This window comes from Gopherus flavomarginatus, chromosome 3 (genome assembly GCF_025201925.1).
Source record: "Gopherus flavomarginatus isolate rGopFla2 chromosome 3, rGopFla2.mat.asm, whole genome shotgun sequence".
Classification (NCBI taxonomy): Eukaryota; Metazoa; Chordata; order Testudines; family Testudinidae; genus Gopherus; species Gopherus flavomarginatus.
Window position 1 is genome coordinate 142,093,226 of NC_066619.1, and position 18,294 is coordinate 142,111,519.

Here is an 18,294-nt window from a genome sequence, read left to right on the forward strand (position 1 = left end):
GCTGTAAAGTCAAGCAATCAAAAGCCAGAATTAAGATTGCCTGTTCTACTTTAATTTGTCCCCTTTGTGTGTATGCATTCTGGTAGAGTCTGTAATTACATGGTCATCTCCTGCCTCCTTCGCTGCACAGCATGGATGTACAGTCTTCATTTTGGTATTTCTGACCTTCTGAGTGCTTGACTGTGCAACTTTAACGTCCTTGTGATGTGGATTTTTGTATGCAATTATATAATGACAGGGCAGCATATCAAAATGATTCCACCTGTTAGCATAATTACCACTTATTTTACTTCTGATTTTCTGAAGTCTTTGAGACCTACCCTGATGACATTATATCTGTTGAAGATCCCTCCAGCATTGCCACCATCTCTGTGCTCCCGGATTGTACTTTGCATCTGCATAAAAATATCAAACGGAATTCTCAAACATAAAACTTGACACCTACTAATAATATTAATGAGCTGGAAAGGGAGTTAATTTAAGCAAGGCCAAAACATGAGGAATGGTGAATATACTTAAAATAAATAGATTATATTCGTTAAGATGAGCGAAGAAATCCAAAAGTTAAGAGACCTCAAATTCAAATACCGCTATGTTCTTTTATTTGTTAGAGTGCAGAAAGTCCTAGTGGAGCATATTGCTCCAGGATATTGGCTGAGAACAAATCCAATGACCCAACTTCTCAATAAAACTCCAGGTAAGAAAATAAACACATTGGAATTTACTATCAAAAGTAGACATGGAATTGAATTGCAAAAATTCCAATTATGTTACAAACAGCAAGAAAGATTTTATGGAAAGACTATGCTGACATAATAAAGAATGTATAACTAAGGTATATAATCTTTCATTTCTTGGTTTCTGGGGGGATCAATATATTGTGATGTTTGTATATTACTATTACCTGTTATCAAGAACTATAATTTCATCTGCAGGTAAGTGACTTTTGGTAGACAATTACACTTTAAGTAACAGAATTTAATAACAGACCTAATAAATATTGTATTTAACTCTGTTGGTAATTGACCCTGTCTGTTAGGCAAGCTATATGAATCTGTATGAACTCTGGATTTCCAAACTTTTGTCTGTCTAAGCAAGAAGTAGCTTAAACATTTTCCACTTACTTTAAAAACAAAACAAAACAAAAAAACACTAGCACAGCAGAGAAACAGTTACAATCTAGGCAATGTTAAGTCAGAAAATCAACACCAACTACACAAATTGAGAGGCAAGGAAGTCCAATACATGTGCACTTTGCAGTCAATATTCTGACTCTTTTGCTAGGGCAGCAAGCTATTAAGGTGGCTAAGCAGACTCTTGGCATCAGTATTTCACTGGTGACAAGGTGATAGGACACGATGAGGTTGTCATACCATGCCTCCTTATTACACTAAGCAACCAATTTGTTAAAATAGCACCCTAAGTCACTGATCCTTCATGTCCTAATGTGATTTCCTACTAACAGAAATGGACAGCACACAAAGGTCTAGGGCTCAAGGTCAAAGGTTTTACAATGTAATCTGTTTATTTTTCCATTTAAACAGCTACTACCATAAAGTAGTACACGCAAAACCTCCCTCCTCATTTTGATCTGTCATACGAGCCTCTGGAACACTTCTCCAAGAAAATACATTTTGTAAGAGGAATTAATGACCCAGACCCAACAGCGTGTTCAGTCGGTGTTTCCAAAAGGCTTCAAGATGCATAAGGAGCTGCCTCCTGAAGCAGTGGATACAAGCCACAGGGAAAGAGATGAAGGAGAGCACAAGTCCTTTAGTTCTATTTTAACCTATGTTCCCAAACACAGTAGCTAAAAAATGGGAAAACTGACAACTTTCATGAAGGTAGGTGCAAGCACGTGGCCCTGTGGAGCATACACATTTGGATACCACCTACAGGTAAGTGTAAAGGGTCACAGCATACAGCAGCCATCCTACCCTATCTAAATTCTTATCCTGGCACTCAACGCCTTAGTATCCGAGTGTCTCTGTGTACTAGAAAAAAACAATGAGGAGTCCTTGTGGCACCTTAGAAATTAACACATTAATTTGGGGATAAGCTTTCATGGGCTAGAACCCACTTCATCAGATGTATGGCATGGAAAATACAGGAGCACATATAAATACATGAAAAAATGGGAGTTATCTTATCAAGTGTGAGGTCAGTCTAATGAGACAATTCAATTAACATTTGGATGCCAAGGGAGGAAAAATAACTTTTATAGTTGTAATGAGAGTGGCCCATTTCAAACAGTTGACAAGAAGGTGTGAGTGACCGTACGAGGAAATTAGTATGGGGGAAATCAGGTTTAGGTTTTGTAATGTCCCAACCGCTCCTAGTTTTTATTCAGGCCTAATTTGATGGTGTCCAGGTTACAAATTAATTCCAGTTCTGCAGTTTCACACTGGAGTCTGTTTTTGAAGTTTTTTTGTTGAAGAATTGCCACTTTTAGGTCTGTTATTGAGTGACCAGGGAGCTAGGACAGTTACCTGTTCCGTAATTGGCATTCTTCAAGATATGTTGCTCCTGTCTATTCCACAGTAGGTGTGTGCGCTAGCCACGTGCACCGGTGCTGGAAGTTTTTCCCTTAGCAGTACCCGTACTGGGGGAGCACCGTGGTGACCCCTGGAGTAGCGCCTGAATATCGTGCTATAAGGGGAAGCACAGGCTCCTCCACCCTCGGTTCTTTCTTGCTGGACAACTCTGACAGAGGGGAAGGAGGGTGGGATGTGGAATAGACAGGAGCAACACATCTCGAAGAACGCCAGTTACGGAACAGGTAACTGTCCTTTCTTCTTCGAGTGATTGCTCCTGTGTATTGCACAGTAGGTGATTCCAAGCTGTATCTGTTGGAGGTGGGTAGGAGTTCACGATGGTTTGGGAGGGAGTACTGCCCTGCCAAACCCGGCATCATCCCTAGACTGGGAGACGATCACGTAATGCGAAATAAATGTGTAAACTGATGCCCAGGTGGCCGCCCTACAAATGTCCTGGATAGGGACATGGGAAACGTAGGCAGCTGAGGAGGCCTGAGCCCTCGTAGAGTGTGCCCTGATGATCGGTGGCGGGGGAATCCCTGCCAAATCATAGCACGTGCATATGCACGAGGTGATCCAGCGGGAAAGCCGCTGGGTGACGATGGGCTGCCCCTTCGCCTGCTTGGCCCAGGCAATAAAGAGTTGAGAGGATTTCCGGAACGGCTTAGTCCGATCCAGATAAAAAGCCAATGCCCTATGCACATCGAGTGCGTGGAGACAACATTCCTTGTTGAAGGAATGGGGCTTAGGACAGAGCACGGGGAAGAAAGATGTGTTGCTCCATATGGAAGGTGGAGACCACTTTCGGGAGGAACATCGGGTGTGGGCGAAGCTGGACTTTATCCCTGTGGAAGACCATATAGGGGGGTTCTGATGTCAAGGCCCTAAGTTCCGAGGTCCACTGGGCCGACGTGATCGCTACAAGGAAGGCCACTTTCCACAAGAGGCGAGACCAGAAACACATGGCTAGGGGCTCAAAGGGGGTCCCGTGAGTTGGGCCAAACCAGGTTTAGGTCCCATTGCAGCATGGGAGGGCTAGTGTATGGAAATGAACGGTCAAGGCCCTTCAGGAAGCAGGAGGTCATCGAGTGGGAGAAGACCGAGTGGCTGTGCACCAGCGGGTGAAAGGCCGATATGGCTGCCAGGTGCACCCTGACTGAGGCAGGTGCTAGTCCCTGGGACCTAAGGGATAAGAGGTAGTCCAGGATAACCGGGAGAGGTGCGGTGGAGGGGGAGACTCCCTGCTCACTCGCCCACTTGGCGAACCTGGACCCCTTCGCCATGTACATCCGATGTGTGGACAGCTTCCTGCTTTCCAGGAGGACTCGCCTTATCTGCTCTGAACATTTATTCTCATTCACCCACGGAGCAGCCATGACTGAGACGGAGAAGACGCCCCCCCCCTCCTGGGAAAGGAGGTCCGGGCAGAGCAGTAGCGCCCTCGGGGGGGCCGCTACAAGGTGTGGGAGGGGCCCGTACCAGTGCTGGTGGGCCCACGCCGGGGCTATGAGAATGACTTCCGCCTTGTCCGCCTTTACCTTCTAAAGGACCTTGGCGATGAGGGGGAATGGGGGAAAGGCATAGAAGAGCTGGCTCGACCAGCTCAGGAGGAACGTATATTGGATTGCACCTTCCCCCACCCTTTCCCTGGAGCAGAACCGGGGGCAATGCCGGTTCTGACAGGTTTGAAAGAGGTCGATCTGGGGTGCTCCCCACTCTTGGAAGAGCCTGTGAGCGACCTCTGAGTGGAGCGACCACTCATACTTGGGGGAGAAGACCCTGCTGAGGCGATCCGCTTGTGTATTGTGGATGCCTGGGAGGTGAGCCACCCTCAGGGAGATATCGTGGGATATACAGAGCTCCCATAGGTTCAGGGCTTCCCAGCAGAGGGCTAGGGAGTGAGTCCTGCCTTGCTTGTTAATATAGTACATGGTGGCGGTGTTGTCCGTGAGGACTCTGACCACCTTGCTGCAAAGGTGCATGAGGAAAGCCACACACGCCAACCGTACCTCCCTGAGCTCCTTGACATTTATGTGAAAGGGCAAGTCCGGGGCCGACCATGTTCCCTGGGTTTGTGCGTCCCCCGTGTGGGCTCTCCAGCCGAGGTCCGAGGCATCGGACATCAGGTCTATTGACGGGTTGTCCTCCCTTATGGGAACCCCTTGCAGTATATTGTTCAGACAGGCCCCTCATAGTAGGGAACCCAGTATTGGGGGTGGAACCATGAGAACCTTGTCCAGACCATCCCGAGCTTGGGAGAACTGGGAGGCCAGCCATATCTGGAGGGGTCTCATACGGAATCTGGCATGGCGAACCACATAAGTGCACGCCGCCATGTGTCCCAGGATCCGAAGACATGCCCTTACTGTGGTCACCAGGAAGGCCGTGACCGAGGCTATGTCATCCCTTACAGTCTCGAACCTATCCAGGGGAAGAGAGGCTGTGGCCCTCGAGGAGTTCAGCAGGGCCCCAATGAACTCTATGCGCTGAACTGGCATTAATGTTGACTTGGTCTCATTCATGACCAGGCCTAGATCAGTAATTGTCGAGAGGAGCAGCTCTACGTGGGACTTCACTTCGAAACGAGACTCCCCCTTGAGGAGTCAGTTGTCCAGGTAAGTGAAGATTTGTACCCCCTCCTGCCTGAGGTAGGCCGCCACCACGGACATACATTTCGTGAAGACTCTGGGAGTTGTGGACAGGCTAAAGGAGAGGATCGCAAATTGGTAATTGTCCATTCCTACCATGAATCGGAGGAAGCATCTGTGCCCCTCGAAAATATGGACATGAAAATATGCATCCTGAAGATCCAGGACCGCGTACCAGCCCCCCGGGTCCAGGGAGGGGATAATGGAGGCCAGGAACACCATGCGGAACTTGGAACGGATTAGGAACCTGTTCAGGTGGCGCAGGTCCAGAATGGGCCTGAGACTCCCCTTCGCTTTCGGATCAGGAAGTATTGGGAGTAGAACACTTTGCCCTGTAACTAGACCAGTACCCTTTCCACCGCCCCCAGGTGAAGCAGCTGATCCACCTCCTGACTCATGAGGAGGGCCTGTTCAGAGTCCCCTGGGGCCATCCTGGAGGGCGGGTGATTTGGCGGGGGTGAGGTGAACTGCAACACGTAGCTCTTGGAAACGGTAATGAGTACCCACTGGTCCAAAGTTATATGGGACCATGCCTTGAGGAAGACAGACAACTGGTTGCAGAACACAAACTTTATTAATTGAGGGGTCTCCCTGGCAACAGATCCGGTGACCCCCTGCAAATAGTCAAAACCGCCTCTTTCCCTGCTTCTTGTCCTTAGAGGGTCCAGGCTGTGGGGCAGAGCGGGACTGCCGCTGAGACCGATGCTTCTGGTCTCTGGTTTTTTTGTACGGGGGCTCATATCTGCTCCTCGCTGGCTGAGCCGCCAGAAGCGGTTTGGCCTTGTCCTTAGCTGGAGAGACGTAGAGGCCCCAGGTCTGCAAGCTGGTGTGGGAATCTTTCATCCCATGCAGCCTGGCATCCGTTTGGTCTGCAAAGAGTGCCTTGCCATCGAACGGGAGGTCCTGCACTAGAGATTGGGCCTCCGTCAACACCCCGGACAACAGAAGCCATGAAGCCCTGCGCATGGCGATCGCGGAAGCCACTGAGTGGGCCGCTGTGTCAGCAGCATCCAATGCCGCTTGCAGGGCCACTTTAGCCATCGCCAAACCCTCTTCCACTAGAGCCATGAAGTCCTTTCTGTACTGGTCTGGGAGGAGGGACTCAAATTTAGGCAGGGACTCCCACAGGTTGAAGTCATACCTGCTCAGTAAGGTCTGGTGGTTGGCTACCCGAAGCGGAAACTAGCTGACGAATAAAAATTTTTGCCAGAGGAGTCCAGTCTCCTGGCATCTTTGTTTCTGGGGGTGGGCGCGGGCTGGCTCTGGAGCTCTCTGTGGTTTACTGATTCCACTACGAATGAGTTGGGTGCCGGGTGGGAATAAAGGTATTCATGGTCTTTTGCCGGCACAAAGTATTTCCTCTCGGCCTTTTTCAAGATTGGGGCCAAGGAGGAGGGATTCTGCCACAGAGAGATCGAGATGTTGGCAATACCTTGGTGCAGAGGCAGGGCCACACGGCCCAGTGCCAAGAGCAACATGATGTTAAAGAAGGAATGTGTGTCCTGGCGGAATGGCGTGTACCAAGGATGAGTGGATGGGTGCCAAGGCCGAGGTCGCCAATGAACACTCGGTACTGCGGGAGCAGTAGGAGCGGTGTCTGTGACGACGTCTTCCTTGGGACCGAGATCTTCATTTCGATGAACGGTACTCACGAGACAAACTGCTTCGGTACACGTGACGCTGATGCAAAGCCCGGTGCCTTGACGCCGAGGTACCCTGAGGGAAGCCTCTGGTGTGATGTCCAGACGAGCGGGAGCTGGAATGGGAATGCCGACGTCTGTCTCGTCAAGAGCCGCTCCTGTACCCACGCCTAGTAGGTGACTGTTCCCGTGCCTCACTTGGTGCCTATGCTCGCTGGCAGGAGGAGTAGAAGATCCACGCGACTCCCGTCCTGACGGTGGCCCAGATGGTCTGACTGGCACCTAGTGTGGCAGGGAGCTGACAGAAGAGTGGCTGCTGCGCGCCAAACAGTGCGGGGAGCGATCCTCGAAGCAGGAACTATGGTTGCTCAGAGAGGTCAAACTCAAAGGGGGTTTGCCTCATGACCTAGGGCCCGTGCCCGTTATGTCTCTGCCTGTCCCAAGCTCGCAAACGTCCTTCACAGCATGCATCGCCTCCAGCGTCGACGGCATCCGTTCTGGTGGGGATACGTGGCCGATGATAAGGGGCTGCTCCGCTCCATGTGCTGATCTTAAACGCAAAAAAGAAGCTTACAAGAAGTGGAAGATTGGACAAATGACCAGGGAGCAGTATAAAAATATTGCTCAGGTATGCAGGAGTGAAATCAGGAAGGCCAAATCACACTTGGAGTTGCAGCTAGCAAGAGATGTTAAGAGTAATAAGATGGGTTTCTTCAGGTATGTTAGCAACAAGAAGAAAGTCAAGGAAAGCGTGGGCCCCTTACTGAATGAGGGAGGCAACCTAGTGACAGAGGATGAGGAAAAAGCTAATGTACTCAATGCTTTTTTTGCCTCTGTCTTCACAAACAAGGTCAGCTCCCAGACTGCTGCACCGGGCAGCACAGTAGGGGGAGAAGGTGACCAGCTCTCTGCGGAGAAATAAGTCATTCGGGACTATTTAGGAAAACTGGATAAGCACAAGTCCATGGGGCCGGATGCGCTGCATCCGAGGCTGCTAAAGGAGTTGGCGGATGTGATTGCAGAGCCATTGGCCATTATCTTTGAAAACTCATGGCGAATGGGGGAGGTCCTGGATGACTGGAAAAAGGCTACTGCAGTGACCATCTTTAAGAAAGGGAAGAAGGAGGATCCGGGGAACTACAGGCCAGACAGCCTCACCTCAGTCCCTGGAAAAATCACGGAGCAGGTCCTCAAGGAATCAATTCTGAAGCACCTAGAGGAGAGGAAAGTGATCAGGAACAGTCAGCATGGATTCACCAAGGGCAAGTCATGCCTGGACTATCCTAATTGCCTTCTATGAGGAGATAACTGGGTCTGTGGATGAGAGGAAAGCAGTGGATGTGTTATTCCTTGACTTTAGCAAAGATTTTGGTACGGTCTCCCACAGTAGTCTTGCTGGCAAGTTAAAGAAGTATGGGCTGGATGAATGGACTATAAGGTAGATAGAAAGCTGGCTAGATTGTCGGGCTCAATGGGTAGTGATCAACGGCTCCATGTCTAGTTGGCAGCTGGTTTCAAGCGAAGTGCCCCTGGGGTAGGTCCTGGGGCCAGTTTTGTTGAATATCTTCATTAATGAGCTGGAGGATGGCATGGACTGCACCCTCAGCAAGTTTGCAAATGACACTAAACTGGGAGGAGTGGTAGATACGCTGGAGGGTAGGGATAGGATACAGAGGGACCTAGACAAATTAGAGGACTGGGCCAAAAGAAACCTGATGAGGTTCAACAAGGACAAGTGCAGAGTCCTGCACTTAGGACAGAAGAATCCCATGCACTGCTACAGACTAGTGACCGAATGGCTAGGAAGCAGTTCTGCAGAAAAGGACCTAGGGGTTACCGTGGAAGACAAGCTGGATATGAGTCAACAGTGTACCCTTGTTGCAAAGAAGGCTAACGGCATTTTGGGCTGTATAAGTAGGGGCCTTGCCAGCAGATTGAGGGATGTGATCATTGCCCTCTATTCGACATTGGTGAGGCCCATCTGGAGTACTGTGTCCAGTTTTGGGCCCCACACTACAAGAAGGATGTGGAAAAACTGGAAAGAGTCCAGCGGAGGGCAAAAAAAATGATTAGGGGGCTGGAGCACATGACTTATGAGGGGAGGCTGAAGGAACTGGGATTGTTTAGTCTGCAGAAGAAAAGAATGAGGGGGGATTTGATAGCTGCTTTCAACTACCTGAAAGGGGGTTCCAAAGAGGATGGCTCTAGACCAGGGGTTGGCAACCTTTCAGAAGTGATGTGCCAAGTCTTCATTTATTCACTCCGAATTAAGGTTTTGTGTGCCAGTAATACATTTTAATGTTTTTAGAAGGTCTCTTTCTATAAGTCTGTAACATATAACCAAACTATTGTTGTATGTCAAGTAAATAAGGTTTTTAAAATGTTTAAGCTTCATTTAAAATTAAATTAAAATGCACAGCCCCCCAGACTGGTGGCCAGGACCCAGGCAGTGTGAGTGCCACTGACAATCAGCTCACGTGCCGCCTTTGGCATGCATGCCATAGGTTGCCTACTCCAGCTTTAGACTGTTCTCAGTGGTACCTGATGACAGAACAAGGAGTAATGGTCTCAAGTTGCAGTGGGGGAGGTTTAAGTTGGATATTAGGAAAAACTTTTTCACTCAGACAGTGATGAAGCACTGAAATGAGTTACCTAGGGAGGTGGTGGAATCTCCTTCCTTAGAGGTTTTTAAGGTCAGGTTTGACAAAGCGCGGACTGGGATGATTTAGTTGGGAATTGGTCCTGCTTTGAGCAGGGGGTTGGACTAGATGACCTCCTGAAGTCCCTTCCAACCCTGATATCCTATGATTCTATGATCGTTGCGAGGCAGGGCCCTTCCCTTGCTTTCTGGGGGGAGAGCTTGCCAACTGGTCGAAGGGGCCTTGCTACATACCAACGACGCGGTGGCTGGCGCTGAGTCCGATCTGCGTACCGGCGTTGAGGTCAGTGCCGGCTCCATCAGGAGGGCTCAAAGTCTAAAGTGTCTCTCCTCTTTTGGTCCTTGGCTTGAGCGACCTGCAGATCTTGCAATGGTTGCTGACATGAGTCTCACCCAGACAGTGAAGACACTCAGCATGAGGGTCGCTTCTGGGCATGGAACGGTGACAGGAGTTGCATGACTTGAAGCCTGGGGCATGGAGCATGACCCGAGCCCACTCTTACAACTGGAGACTGATCCACAAATGGTACCACTAAGGTGGAGAAGAAAGGCTGCAGCAGACCTGGAGCACTAAAGTTTCAACTACCTTCACTGGCGGCAAGAAGGAACTGAGGGTGGGGGGAACCCGTGGCTCCCCTTATAGCACGATATTAAGGCGCTACTCCAGCGGTTGCCGTGGTGCTCCCCCAGGACGGGTACTGCTAAGGGAAAAAGTTCTGGCATCGGTGCACATGGCGAGCACGCACACCTACTGTGGAATACACAGGAGCAATCACTCGACAAAGAATGAAGTGTTCTCCTACTGGTTTTTGAATGTTATAATTCCTGATGTCAGATTTGTGTCCATTTATTCTTTTGCATGGAGACTGTCCGGTTTTGGCCAATGTACATGGCAGAGGGGCATTGCTGGCACATGATATATGCCATCATATGGCTGGGTCATTACAAAACCTAATCCTAATTTCCCCCATACTAAATTTCCCCCTACGATCAGTCACACATTCCAGTAAACTGTTTGAAATGGGCCACTTTCATTACAACTACAGAAGTTATTTTTTCTGCCCTGGTATCCTACTGTTAATTGAATTGTCTCGATAGACTGATCTCACACTTGACAAGGTAACTCCCATCTTTTCATGTATTTATACCTGCTCCTGTATTTTCCACTCCATGCATCTGATGAAGTGGGTTCTAGCCCATGAAAGCTTATCCCCAAATAAATTCGTTAGTCTCTAAGGTGCCACAAGGACTGTAACAACGAAAGCAGCTGCAGCTCTCTGTGCACCACCGTCCCCATCAGCAAAAGAGTGTGTGTGTGGCCCCACCCAGCATCTCTCTCTCGGGGCAAGAGGCAATGCCATGTTAAGGGGACCATGGGGCTGCTGTGTGACCTGTCCTACTCCCAACGATGACCCAGGACGCTGGGGAGACACGGTTGTTCCAGCCTCCATCCACAGTTACTCTCCGCTCATTTTTTAGGAGCTGCAGGATTGACTGATGTCTTTGGGGGTGAGGTGATGCTGACGCCTGGTCTGTCCCCATGGAGCTGTGGGGGCTTGGTTCTTTCCCTCCACACTACAGAGGACCTTGATGTTGCTCCGCTTGCCAAAAGAGATTGCATAAAATGGCCCTTTCCTACTTCTCCCTGAGTGCCCTGGGGTCAGATCTTTTTCATTCCCGTTAACTGCTTTGGTGCTGCAGCTGCTCACTAAAGGCAGTGAGGGTTATAGAAGTATCACCGAGGCCATAATCTGGAAAAATGTGATTAGCCCAGGTGTATCTGGGTGCTGAACTGGGCCCGCAGAGGATGTGTAAGAGGAAAAGAATCTAGTCTGACCTTCAGTTCCTAGGCTGAGTTTGAAGACCTGGCAATCAGGGATCACACCTGATCTGTAATCACTGAGTGGTAGTAATGTGGAACCCACCAATGCTATTTTGAGAGGATCACTTTGCAGTGTAGAACCATACTGACATCCAAGACAGACATTAAGCAGCAAACACAAGCCAATTTTTAAAACAAAAATATTTGTATTTATAATACCTCCTCTTCTACGGATTGATATTCCTTATCATCGGGAGCAAGATCTAGGAGGATAGTCCCTTGGCTCACACAGTGAAAAGTCAAATAAGGACTGGTGCCTGCAAAAGGGAAGAATTTAAGAAGTAAAACTCAATGGTAAGGAACAATACCAGCTGCATTTTTACCCAGTCTTACTATTATTACTTGTTAAACAACCCCAGAGCAGGAGCAAATGCAATACAGGAAGCAAACAAAGGAAATACAGCCTAAATTAGATGAAATGTTTGAAAAGCAGCAGGCATTAAAAGAGAGTATTAAAATAGAATAAAATAATAAAAGAATAAAATTTAGGTGGGAGACGAACTAGAAATTTCTGCTTTCAAGTGAAGCAGCTGGAGCCTGTGTGATAGAGACAATTCCAACTGTTTGCAATTACAATATGATCCATTCAAGAATTAGTTAGTAGCAACTAACAGTTGTGTGTGCTAATCTTGGAACAAACCACTGCACCAGCCTGCCTGTGACTGGCCCTTACGTAGATACACAAAGAGCTGCTCCTGCTTTATGCACTTCATGCTGGAGCCTGCCAGAATGATGGCGTTGTGCTAAGAGCAGCCTAGGGGTGCCTCCCCTCCATGTACCTCTTGGGGTGTGCATCAGTGATGAGCTGCCAAAATATTAACAACCGGTTCCCTCCTCCTCACCCCACAAGGGGGTCGTGCCCACCCTCCCCTCCCACCCCCGTACTCCTGTCCCATCCAACTCCCCACATTCCTTGACAGCCCCCTCCTCCCCGGGACCCCTGCCCCATCCACCCTCCCTTCCCTGTTCCCTGACTGCCCCCTGCCATCTCATCCAACCCCTCCTCTCATTCCTGATGGCACCCCGGGACCCCTACCCCATCCAACCACCCCGTCTCTCTGTTCCCTGACAGCCCCTGGAATCCAACCCCTACGCCTTCCTGACTGTCCCCCCGGGACCCCTGCACCCCTTCAATCCCCGTTTCCTGCCCTCTGACCACTCTGACACTAATCCACCCCCCCAACTCCCCTGCCCTCTATACAACACCCTCTCCCTGCCCCCTTACCGTGCTGTCTGGAGGTGGGGCCCAGGCCCAGGAGCCGAGCCGCCCGGCTGGAGCTGCGCCACCAGGCCTGGGCCCGGGAGCCGCGCTGCCCGGCTGGAGCCGCCTGGCTGGGCCAGGGCGCCGGGCCAGAGCTGCGCCATCTGACCGGGCTGGGGCCAGACCGGGGTCTGGGCCGGAGCTGCGTCGCCCAGCGGGCAGCAGTTGGAGCCGGGGCTGGGCCGGACACACGCTGGCCAGGGTCAGTGGCCAGGCCGGAGCCGTGCAGCGCCTGGAGCCCTCCTCGCGCCTCTGACTCCCTGCCCCAGCTCACCTGCGGAAAGCCGCTGCTTCCTTCTCAGCCCTCCCAGGCTTCCTGCGCGAGAAGCCGAGGGAGTGTTCAGGGGAGGAGGCAGAGGCCGAGTGAGGTGAGTTGGGGCAGGGGGAAGGGCGGGGAGCTGCTGGAGCTTTTGTTAAATTTTAAAGCCCTTTTCGAAACAGTTGTCCCTAGTGGCTCCAGCTCACCACTGGAGTGCATTCCCCAGCTGGGGTGGAGAGGAGACAAGACAATGGCTCCACCCCATCTTTGCACCACTGCACTGAAAGATTCTTTCATCTCCAGCAATTTTATTTCTGCTGCCTAGCCGGAATTTGGTTCAATGCTGCAAGCAGGAACGCATCTAATCACACCTAGACTCTTTAAAGTCATGGTCTAAGACGGGGGATGGTCTAAGAGCATTGCTTTTACAAGGCAGTTGCTAAAAGCCTGCTGAAAATTATTTCAGACAGATCCAGGTGTACATAACTCAAAGATAACAGGTATGGCTGGCTGTTTTGATATATTTACCTTGCTGACCTCCAAGAAGTCTCTCTACACCTTTTATTAGTTTGTGACGATGTCCATATGCATTAATGCCAATTTCTTTTAACTCTTCATGCCCCATGTCTGCCAATACATCAAGAGTTATCTGAAAAGTGAAACGATGACAAAAATTAGTAGCCAAGTCTTCATTACCTCCTAAGGAAAAAATGAAAGTCCTATTGTTACAGAAATTATACTGTGCTTACATGGCATTCATGCTAGGAGTAGAATCACTCAGTTTATGTATTTTAATTTTATGACGACAGTCCTACAATCTAATAGACTGCCACCTTCCTGTCTGAGGCTGGACCAGGTAAATATCACAGGCTCTCTCCCCATCATGAGACAGCAGAAAACTGCTCTATGCTGGCTGCTGCAGAATGTACCTCTCGCTTCCAAAAACTAACAGGGAGAGCTAAGTTAGCATAACAGTTCAAAAGTATGCTATTTAATTTCTCATCCATCTGCCTTCATGGTAAGACTCTACACCAAACTGGGAATAATTTCTAACCATTTAATGAATGCACTGAAACAACAGTCAAATATTACTAGGAAAATAATTTAGTCTGGATCTGGTATTGCTAAAGGAATAATAAAAGGCTTAATTTAAAACTGATAGGAGATTTCAAGTGTGCCTACGGGATTTAGGTGCATATGCCCCACTGAAAATCAGTGGGACTTGTGTTCCTCTGTCCTTTAGGTGCATTGTAACTCTTCCCCTTTAGTGACAGGCCTGACTGATATTGGATTTTTTATAATTTCCTGTACTGAAGTATCATTGATGGAGCGCCACTGGTGGTAACACATCGAGAATGACTGTACACAGGTGGCTAGTCATTGTATTATCTAGAACTGCTCTGAGGAGGGTGACATGGCACTCTGGCTAACACACCAGTATATTATTTACACTAACACATCCACCATTGCTAGCACTGGGGGAGCTTCACAAGTGATAGCAGAAATAGTAAGAAAAAAATCCCAGACAACAGCTTTCCTGTCAAGATTATCAAGGGGTCAGGATTACTAACGTGATGCTGTACATCAGCACTATAAATATAGCAACAGTTTAAAGCACACTGTAGCAAGATTTTACATTTTTGCACAAATACCTATAAATGTATTTCCACCACCTACAACATGGAAATAAAAGGTCTCTATCACTTTAGCCTGATAATTTCCCATTGTTTTGCTGTTACGTCCTTATTAAAATGTGTAACACATCCTACACTGATGCCATTACAGATTTTCTAAAACATTCACTTTGTGTTTATGTGGTGCGTGTCTGTCTCCAAAAATGATTTGGCTATGTTAAATCATGCTTAAGTAACCTAAGGTTCTTAGAAATAATGACTGTCATGATGACAGATCAGGACTATTCACTGGCTGTAATATATTAAGACTCCTCAAAGCATTTGACAAGGCTGCATTTCAAGGTCATACAGATTACGGGCTAAAGCAGGAAGTAATAAAATAGGATGTCAAATAAGATGTGAAACAGAAAATTCATTTAAGAGCAGGATATAAAGGGCGGTCGAGATACAAACTTTTCATATTGTATAGAAATTCTATGCACAGGTTATCTTTTGGACCTCAGAGATACAGAAAGATTTCATTTAGGAGAGGCATTCAAATATATCTGCTCCCAAATGTATACATTACAGTAGAACTGGAGGCTTAGTAATCAGTGGGAAACCATGCAACTAGATTCAAAAGGAGCTGGAGAGTTAGGATGACTAGCTTTGTAAGTAGCAAACAAAGTCCACTGTAAACAAAGATAATATGCTTAATCCAGGAGAGAGTGACTCAACCAAGGGATATGTGATAAACAGGACATCCAACATATTGATCAGGCAAAAGATATGAAGGTTACTATGAAAGAATCATTGAAAAAATTCATCAAGTACAGAGCAGCACTACAAAAGACTGCAAAAGATACTACTTTACTGCTAGAAGACTAGGATTAATGTCAGGAGAAATCCAAAATGAAAAACTGTCCCTCCCTGGTACCTGTATCACAGGAGGGCTGTTTCCTTGCAGAGATTGTAGTGTATGGGAAACAGACTGTTCCAGACATCAAGCATCAAAATAATATGGAATGAAGATGAAGATGTACTCATTGTCTTTGGAAGGACAACAGCATGAGATGAATTAACAAGTTTGCAAACTGATGAAAGAGACAAGTAAAGCTGATTTGCATTTTTCAAACCCTCACTAGTGGAGGAAAATTGTAGAGATAACCTATAAGCAGGAATGTCAAACAGTTAAAAAAATTAACTGCGATTAATTGTGCTGCTAAACAATAATAGATTACCATTTATTTCAATATTTTGGATGTTTTCTATGTTTTCAAATATATTGATCTCAATTACAACACAGAATACAAAAGTGCACAGTGCTCACCTTGTATTTATTTTTTTATTACAAATATTTGCACTGTAAAAAAAGAAATAGTATTTTTTAATTCCCCAATTACAATTACAGTAGTGCAATCTCTTATCATGAAAGCTGAACTTAAAAATGTACAACTATGTACAAAAAAAACTGCATTCAAAAATAAAACAATGTAAAACTTTAGAGCCTACAAGTCCACTCAGTCCTAAACATTCGTGCTTCAACCTCCATTCCAGAGGACATGATGATGATGGGTTCTGCTTGATAACGATCAAAAGCAGTGCAGACTGATGTACATTCATTTCCATCATTTGAGTTGATGCCACCAAAAGAAGGTTGATTTTCTTTATAGGTGGTTCGAGTTCTGTAGTTGCTCTTCTAAGACTTCCGAAAGCATGCTCCACAACCTTGTCCCCTCTCAGATTTTGGAAGGCACTTCAGATTCTTAAATCTTAGACTGAGTGCTGTAGCTATCTTTAGAAATCTCATATTAATTCCTTCTTTGCATTTTGTCAAATCTGCAGTGAAAGTGTTCTTAAAACGAGTAACATATGCTGGGTTGGTATCCGAGACTGCTATAACATGAACTATGAATGCAGGTAAAAGAGAGCAGGAGACATACATTTCTCCCATGAGGAGTTCAGTCAAAAAATTTAATTAACCTTTTTTTTTTTTGGCCCTTTATAAAGACACCATAATAGAGGCTCAATTTCAATGTATACCCCAAATTAAGAAACACAGTAAAAGAACTAAAAAAGAGCCACGGTGGCTTAACAACCATGTAAAAGAAGCAGTGAGAGATAAAAAGACTTCCTTGAAAAAGCGGAAGTCAAATCCTAGTGAGGCAAATCGAAAGGAGCACAAACACTGCCAGCTTAAGTGCAAGAGTGTAATAAGAAAAGCCAAAGAGGAGTTTGAAGAACGGCTAGCCAAAAACTCCAAAGGTAATAACAAAATGTTTTTTAAGTACATCAGAAGCAGAAAGCCTGCTAAACAACCAGTGGGCCTCTTGATGATCGAAATACAAAAGGAGTGCTAAAAGACGATAAAGTCATTGCGGAGAAAACTAAATGGATTCTTTGTTTCAGTCTTCATGGCTGAGGATGTTAGGGAGATTCCCAAACCTGAGCCGGCTTTTGAAGGTGACAAATCTGAGCAACTGTCACAGATTGAAGTGTCAGTAGAGGAGGTTTTGGAATTAATTGATAAACTCAACATTAACAAGTCACCGGGACCAGATGGCATTCACCCAAGAGTTCTCAAAGAACTCAAATGTGAAGTTGTGGAACTTTTAACTAAGGTTTGTAACCTGTTCTTTAAATCGGCTTCGGTACCCAATGACTGGAAGTTAGCTAATGTAACGCCAGTATTTAAAAAGGGCTCTAGAGGTGATCCTGGCAATTACAGACCGGTAAGTCTAACGTCAGTACTGGGCGAATTAGTCGAAACAATAGTTAAGAATAAAAAATTGTCAGACACATAGAAAAACAAACTGTTGAGCAATAGTCAACATGGTTTCTGTAAAGGGAAATCATGTCTTACTAATCTATTAGAGTTCTTTGAAGGGTCAAACAACATGTGGACAAGGGGGATCCAGTGGACATAGTGTACTTAGATTTCCAGAAAGCCTTTGACAAGGCCCCTCACCAAAGGCTCTTACGTAAGTTAAATTGTCATGAGATAAAAGGGAAAGTCCTTTCATGGATTGAGAACTGGTTAAAAGACTGGGAACAAAGGAGAGGAACTAATGGTAAATTCTCAGAATGGAGAGGGGTAACTTGTGTTGTTCTCCAAGGGTCAGTCCTAGGACCAATCCTATTCAATTTATTCATAAATGATCTGGAGAAAGGGGTAAACAGTGAGGTGGGAAAGTTTGCAGATGATACTAAACTGCTCAAGATAGTTAAGACCAATGCAGATTGTGAAGAACTTAAAAAAGATCTCACAAAACTAAGTGATTGGGCAACAAAATGGCAAATGAAATTTAATGTGGATAAATGTAAAGTAATGCACATTGAAAAAAATAACTCCAACTATACATACAATATGATGGGGGCTAATTTAGCTACAATGAGTCAGGAAAAAGATCTTGGAGTCATCGTGGATAGTTCTCTGAAGATGTCCAGGCAGTGCGCAGAAGCGGTCAAAAAAGCAAACAGGATGTTAGGAATCATTAAAAAGGGGATAGAGAATAAGACTGAGAATATCTTATTGCCCTTATATAAATCCATGGTATGCCCGCATCTTGAATACTCTGTACAGATGTGATCTCCTCACCTCAAAAAAATATTCTAGCACTAGAAAAGGTTCAGAAAAGGGCAACTAAAATGATTAGGGGTTTGGAGAGGGTCCCATATGAGGAAAGATTAAAGAGGCTAGGCCTTTTCAGCTTGGAAAATAGGTGACTAAGGGGGGATATGATAGAGGTATATAAAATGAGTGATGTTGAGAAAGTGGATAAGGAAAAGTTATTT

At 46.7% G+C, this 18,294-nt stretch overlaps 1 protein-coding gene across 1 annotated transcript in view; it reads right to left on the reverse strand.

Moving 5' to 3' along the window:
* TNKS (tankyrase) overlaps nucleotides 1-18,294 on the reverse strand; it is a 302,779-nt gene that overhangs the window by 21,104 nt on the left and 263,381 nt on the right. The window contains exons 21-23 of the mRNA XM_050948206.1: nucleotides 13,415-13,535; nucleotides 11,526-11,623; nucleotides 321-395 (exon numbers count right to left, since the gene is read on the reverse strand). Of these exons, the coding sequence (XP_050804163.1) occupies nucleotides 321-395; nucleotides 11,526-11,623; nucleotides 13,415-13,535 (294 nt within the window). The remainder of the gene's footprint in view (nucleotides 1-320; nucleotides 396-11,525; nucleotides 11,624-13,414; nucleotides 13,536-18,294) is intronic.